The following is a 6677-nucleotide window of genomic DNA, read 5'->3' on the forward strand; positions in this document are numbered from 1 at the left end:
AAAAAAAAAAAAAAAAAGAATGAAGTTTCATTACTTAACCTGCGATTCCTTCTCCTCCTCCTGTCAATTACCTCAATAAAATCTCGTTTAAATTACAGTGTTAAAATTAAAGTGTGCTTCAAATTCTAATTTTAGGTGGGGGTTAAACTTGGTTATATAATTCATTCATTACAATAAAAAATGGTCATTGCTAAATTCTTATCAGTTCCTTATGTCCTCTTAACATTTTATGTTTCTTTTTGTAAACTAGTGAGGAGGTGCTCTCATTTTCTCCCTGGTTCAGAGAAAAGGGCGTCTGAATGTCAGTTCCGAAGGGGTACTGGATGCCGAAAGAATATAAACGCAGGTAGTTAAGACGGCAAACATACGCGATTACCCAACCTCGCGCAGAGATGGCTTCCCCAGCGGGAAGGAGAAGCTGTGTGAATCCTTCGATAGCTCAGTTGGTAGAGCGGAGGACTGTAGTGGAATTTCCTCGGGCATCCTTAGGTCGCTGGTTCGAATCCGGCTCGAAGGAGTTCACGACTGTTTTTTTCGGTCAATTTTGAAATTCACTCTCAGAAAGGCATATTCCGTTTACACTTTTCCTCGATGAGAATTTATTTAAAACTATTCTGGACATGCAGTGAATCTCTAATTTTTTCTTATTCTCCGTAATAGTTTTTAACGCATGATCAAGACTTCATCCCTATAATTCACATAATCCAACCCTCTTAGAAGCCCTGGCCACTGATGAAGTGAGTCCGACACTGGTCCGCTAGGCTAGGGATCCAGAGAGGCGTCTCCACCCCTCAACCCTGGATCCACAGCGGTGGTGAAACGGGGGGCTGGTGGGAATTAGGCGAAGCAACCGGTAATTTGTGGGGCTCGCGCGCCCCCTGGTGTTCAAAGTTCTGAATCGTTGAGACTCGGTTACGTATTAAACCACCAGTAGCTCCCTACAACGTCTGAAGCCGGGATGAAATTCAGGGGGTCTATTCGCCCTTCTTATTTTAATTGTCACGGTGGTGGCTTTCTACCCTAGCTGAGAATATGTGCTTGATTATCAGAATCATTTTAGGAGAAAATAATACGTAAGGGGAAAAATGGACAAAATTTCCTACTAAGGTAGGGAATTAGCTCACAAAGTAGAGATCTGGCATAACGGTGGTATATATTTGCTAATTTTGTGTAAATCTCATTAAAATATATTAATCCTATGGTACCCTTTTGTATCTCAAAAATGTGATCCCAGATACCTATGAAAGAAAATGATTCTCAAACTTGGATATGTATCAGAATAACCTGGAAAACTAAATTAAAACAAAAAAAACCACAGAAGCCTAGGCTTATTGAATTAGGGTAGTGGTTCAAGAGCCCTGCCCAAAACGCATTGGAAGCCACTTCGTTAAGGGCTGCAGATGGGATCTAAACTTGCTTTTTGAAAGCTGATTGAGGGCAAAATCTTTTTTTTTTTTTTTTTTTTTTTTTGAGACGAAATCTCGCCATGTCACCAGGCTGGAGTGCAGTGGCGCTATCTCTGCTCACTGCAACCTTCGCCTCCCGGGTTCAAGCGATTCTCCTGCCTCAGCCTCCGGAGTAGCTGAGATTAACAGGCGTCCGCCACCACGCCTGGCTAATTTTTGTATTTTTATTACAGAAGCGGTTTCATCATTTTGGCCAGGATGGTCTTGATCTCTTGACCTCGTGATTCGTCTGCTTCAGCCTCCATAAGTGCTGGGATTATAGGCATGAGCCACTGCACCCGGCCAAAAAATGATCTTTTCAAAGGTAATGTTTGGGCCTTGAATGCAACATTATTAAGTAGTCCTGGACTAAGCTTCTTGCCAAGGCACAGTGGATTTCAGTCCAGATAGATTCTCTGCCACGAATTCTCCTCCCATATGCCAGCACCGGTAACAGCAGCAGACCCTCAACCCCCACCCTCCGCAAGATATAGCGAGATGACATCAGAAGAGTAAGGGTGAATGTCAAAACAAAACTAAACAAAACAAACCCAAACATACCACATATGCTTTCGCTCTCCACCATCTTATTTTTATTTTATTTTATTTTTTTGAGACAGAGTTTCTCACCTGTTGCCCAGGCTGAAATGCAGTGGCACAATCTCGGCTCACTGCAACCTCCACCTCCCGGGTTCAAGCCATTCTCCTGCTTCAACCTCCCTAGTAGCTGGGACTAAAAGCGCACACCACCACGCCCAGCTAATTTTTGTATTTTTAGTAAAGATGGGGTTTCACCATGTTGGCCAACATGGCCTTGTGAACCGCTTGCCTCGGCCTCCCAAGTGCTGAGATTATAGGAGTGAACCACCATGCCAGGCTCATCCACCATCTTGTTAAGAATTCTAAGAATAAATATGTACTTTTAAAAATCTTTTAAAAATTTGTAATACAGGGCCAGTCGTGGTGGCTCACGCCTATAATACCAGCACTTTAGAAGGCTGAGGCGGGAGGATCACTAGAGGTTTGGAGTTCGAGACCAGCCTGGCCAACACAATGAAAATCCGTCTCTACTAAAAATAAGCCCGGTATGGTGGGGCACAGCTCTAATCTCAACTACCGGGGAGGCTGAGGCACAAGAATCGCTTGAACCCTGGAGGCAGAGGTTGCAGTGAGTCGAGATCGTACCATTGCAAAGTCAGCCTGTCTCAAAAAAAAAAAAAAGAAAAAAAAAAGGAAAGAAAAGAAAACCAAAACAAATGGTTATACGTCCTCAGCCTGCTCTGAGAAAAATGTAATACACAAATGATCAAAGTGTATAATAGGTATGCATTAATGCACCTGGAGAGGACCAACATACAGAACTGAAAACAGTGAGAGGAATTCCAAATAACCGCCCGGTCTACCACAAAACAGTCTGAGGACGAGGGAACCACAGAGTAGATGGGTCTTCTTGGGTGGTGAGGGAAAGCCGGGCTTAGGGTTCTTGAAGGTGAGACCACCCCCATCATGATATGGTAGCGTGTTAGCCGCTTTTGTGTCAGCGAGGTATTTATGGAAAGATAGGAGTAAAGGCCAAGGTGTAAAGTGGGAGAGGAAACTACATAAAACTGGAGAATGCGGGTATCGATCCCGCTACCTCTCGCATGCTAAGCGAGCGCTCTACCATTTGAGCTAATTCCCCTCCCACATAAGCGTTTTTCCATCCTTTACCCTCTTTGATATCTGGAAGAAATTCAGGACTCGCTGCTATCAGCTAATAGGAAAAAAAAAAAGAACTGTAGATCGATGGTGACTAAAGAGCCTCAGCATGACTTCCGCCGCTCAGGCTGTCTTTAACCTGTTCTGCTGTGTCGGATCCCATCGGGAGAAGACCACAACGTGCAGGTGAACCAGTGAGCCCGAGTCCACAGAAACAGCTGTCTTGCGGGTGGGGGAAGAGTTTAACACCGGAATCACATCTGCGGAAACCGGGACCTGGCGGCAAATTGAGGATGCACCCAGAAGGGAAAAATCAAGTTTATTAAGCAATGAGGTTCGGCCTTGGCCTACTCAGCAGTTTCTACCACACTCCGCACCCCTGAAATTTCTGCCTGTTGGCTGGGCGCGGTGGCTGACGCCTGTACTCCCAACACCTTGGAAGGCCGAGGCGGGCGGATCACTAGATCTGGAAATTGAGACCATCCTGGCCAACATGGTGAAACCCCGTCTCTACTAAAAACACAAATATTAGTTGGGAGTGGTGGCACGTGCCTGTAATTGCAGCTACTCGGGAGGCTGAGGCAAGAGAATCACTTGAACCCGGGAGGCAGAGGGTGCAGTGAGCCGAGATCGCAGCACTGCACTCCAGCTTGGCGACAAGGCAAGACTGTCTCAAAGAAAAAAAGAAAAGAAAAAAAATCCCCCTAGTCATCTGGTTCTAGAAACAGATTATCCAGCGTCTCTAAGGATCTACGAATGTCCCTTAAGTCAGGCGCGTTGGTTCACACCTGTAATCTCAGCACCTTGGGAGGCCGAGGCGGCTGGATCACTTGAGGTTAGGAATTCGAAACCAGCCTACCAATATGGTGAAACCCGGTCTCTACTAAAAATACAAAAAAATTAGCCGGGCGTGGTGGCGTGCGCCTGTAATCCCAGCTGCTCTGGAGGCTGAAGCAGGAGAATCGCTTGAACCCAGGAGGCGGAGGTTCCAATGAGTTGAGATGGCGCCGCTCCACTCCAGCCTGGGCTACCGAAGTAGGGCTCCTTCTCAATAAGAACAGCAGCAACAGCAACAACAACAAAAAGAATCCGCCTTTTGTCTGACTTTGTCACTGCCGGAGGACCTGTAGCCACGAGGGGGCGTGCGTCCCATTTGATTTCTCTATTTTGGCTTCTGTAGTCCTGATTTCGATCAAGGGGTGTACTAATTATTTTTTATTTTATTTTATTTTTTTACTAATTATTTTTCTAAGGTAAATATTAGGAAGAGAAGCGAATATACCTATGGTTACTTAAAGGTGGAGTCTTTGCACAAAGACAAATGCTTTAGATGCCACTTTTTCTTCTGGGCCTGTTGAGTACCAGGTACTGTGTCCGGTGCTAGGTGCTAAGTACTTTTCAGCAGAAGTTAGTTGAGAAGAGGAGGATCCGTTGGCCCATAATCTCAGGAAAGCCATAGGAAGGCCCTGCACCTTCAACTGCTTCTTTTCCAGAAATCCCATCATTAGAAACTTCCTCTTTTTATTTTCTAGTCTCAATGAAATTGGGGCAAGATGCTACCAACTGAAAGTGGAGAAGACAAAATATCTTATTTAAGAAGGTGACTATGCTGCACAGGGCATAGTAGGTCTTTTGAAGACCTTTAGACAGCCTTAAAGATTTGTTCTTCTCTTTTGCTTTTTCATTCCAATTAGGGGTGACAAAACGTGGTTCACTCTGTGGGAAGAAGACCTCCCAATTTCCTGCCCCCAGCATTTTAGACAAGAGAGTTCAAAACTCAGATGTTAGCCAGGAGCAGTGGCTCACGCCTGTAAATCCCAGCAATTTGGGAGGCTGAGGCTGCTGGATCACTTGAGGTCAGGAGTTCGAGAACAACCTGACCAACAAGGTGAAACCCTGTCTCTACTAAAAATACAAAAATCAGCTGTGAGCAGTGGCAGATGCCGGTAATCTCAGCTACTTGAGAGGTTGAGGCAAGAGAATCGCTTGAACCTGGGAGGCGGAGGTTGCAGTGAGCAGAGATTGCACCACTGCTCTCCAGCCTGGGCAACACAGCGAGACTGGCTCAAAAACCAACAAACAAAAAACCGACTCACATGTTATACCTGTGTGTAGAAACCCACCATTCCTCTCGCAACTTGGCTCAAAGTCAGCCTTGCTTTGAAGTTCATGCCACCTAGGTGTTTTCTCCTTATTCGATCCTGGACAGAATTTTCTTTTTCCTTTTTCTTAGGTTTTCACTATTTATGACAAATATTCTACATTCGTGATTCTCTCCAGTCAAAAGTTCTTTGAGACGATGCCATCGGCCTTGGACAATCGGAGAATGGAATCATCTGACTCACCCATCCTACCAATGGCCCCGCAGAGGGCATAAGTTTTAAACTGGCCGTTAAACCTGGCTGTGACCTTATGAACCCCGGCCACGTTCATCTGGATGGATGTGTGGTCCTGGGCACCGACGATGCGGTTGCTAGCGGAGCATGTCCGCGGCAGGTGCAGGTCCACGAGCTCCCCGGCGTCGCTCTGCGTCTCGAGGCCTCTCCTGCTGCCACCACACCGCACGTGAGCCTTCTCTGTTTATTTTCTATGACTTTGTTAGGAGTGCAGGTGTGGAAATGAGGTGAAAGAAAATTAGCCCAATCCCATAGTTCAGATGCATGCGTTGTATGTTGCCATGACTGTAAACTGGGAGCAATTGGTTTGCCTGGGCCTTTTGAATTGGGAGTTCTGGTTTCCAGCAACATTGGATTAGGTATTAAATTTTACAGCTTCTTAGTTACCACAGAAGTAAATTAAGATCAAGAAGCCCTATCTCTATTAAAAAATACAAAAATTAGACAGGCATGGTAGCATGTGCCTTTAGTAGTCCCAGCTAGTAGGGAAGCTGAGGTGGATGGATCACCTGAGGAGGGCGGATCACCTGAGGAGCCTGAAGGTGTGGAACTGTAATCATGCACTCCAGCCTGGGTGACAGAGAAAAAAAAAAAAAAAAAAAGCCTTAAAGTTCACATGGAAGTTTTAGCAGTTGTTAGCAAACCATTGAGTCTCAACTCCAAACAACTCTCAACTGCTATGGACTGAACTGTGTTTCCTTAAAATTCTGTGTTGAGGCGGGGTGCAGTGGCTCACACTTGTAATGGCAGCCCTTTGGGAGCCTGTGGTGGGAGGATCACTTGAGGTCAGAAGTTCCAGAGCAGCCTGACCAACATGGAGAAACCCCCAGTCTCTACTAAAAATAATAATAATAAAAATTATCTGGGCGTGATGTCGCATTACTGAAATCCCACTTACTCGGGAGGCTGAGGCAGGAGAATTGCTTGAACCCGGAAGGTGGAGGTTGCAGTGAGCCGAGATCAGGCCATTGCACTCCAGCCTGGGCAACAAGAGTGCAACTCCGTCTCAAAAAGGAAAAAAAGCCAGGCGCGGTGGCTCAAGCCTGTAATCCCAGCACTTTGGGAGGCCGAGGCGGGTGGATCACGAGGTCAAGAGATCAAGACCATCCTGGTCAACATGGTGAAACCCCGTCTCTAC

The 6677-nt window shown here is 45.9% G+C and overlaps 1 protein-coding gene and 2 non-coding genes across 3 annotated transcripts in view; 1 reads left to right on the forward strand and 2 right to left on the reverse strand.

Moving 5' to 3' along the window:
* LOC119469710 overlaps window positions 1–6677 on the reverse strand; it is a 22758-nt gene that overhangs the window by 4627 nt on the left and 11454 nt on the right. Inside the window, exon 3 of the mRNA XM_037735357.1 lies at window positions 5406–5719. Coding sequence (XP_037591285.1) covers window positions 5424–5719 — 296 coding nt within the window. The 3' untranslated portion in view covers window positions 5406–5423. The remainder of the gene's footprint in view (window positions 1–5405; window positions 5720–6677) is intronic.
* TRNAY-GUA lies at window positions 429–517 on the forward strand. The gene is given in 2 exon segments: window positions 429–465; window positions 482–517. It is a non-coding gene; the product is annotated as a tRNA-Tyr (tRNA).
* TRNAA-AGC lies at window positions 3054–3126 on the reverse strand. Its single transcript has one exon. It is a non-coding gene; the product is annotated as a tRNA-Ala (tRNA).

The sequence above is a fragment of the Cebus imitator genome, unplaced genomic scaffold, assembly GCF_001604975.1.
Source record: "Cebus imitator isolate Cc_AM_T3 unplaced genomic scaffold, Cebus_imitator-1.0 Scaffold786, whole genome shotgun sequence".
In the NCBI taxonomy this organism is placed as follows: domain Eukaryota; kingdom Metazoa; phylum Chordata; class Mammalia; order Primates; family Cebidae; genus Cebus; species Cebus imitator.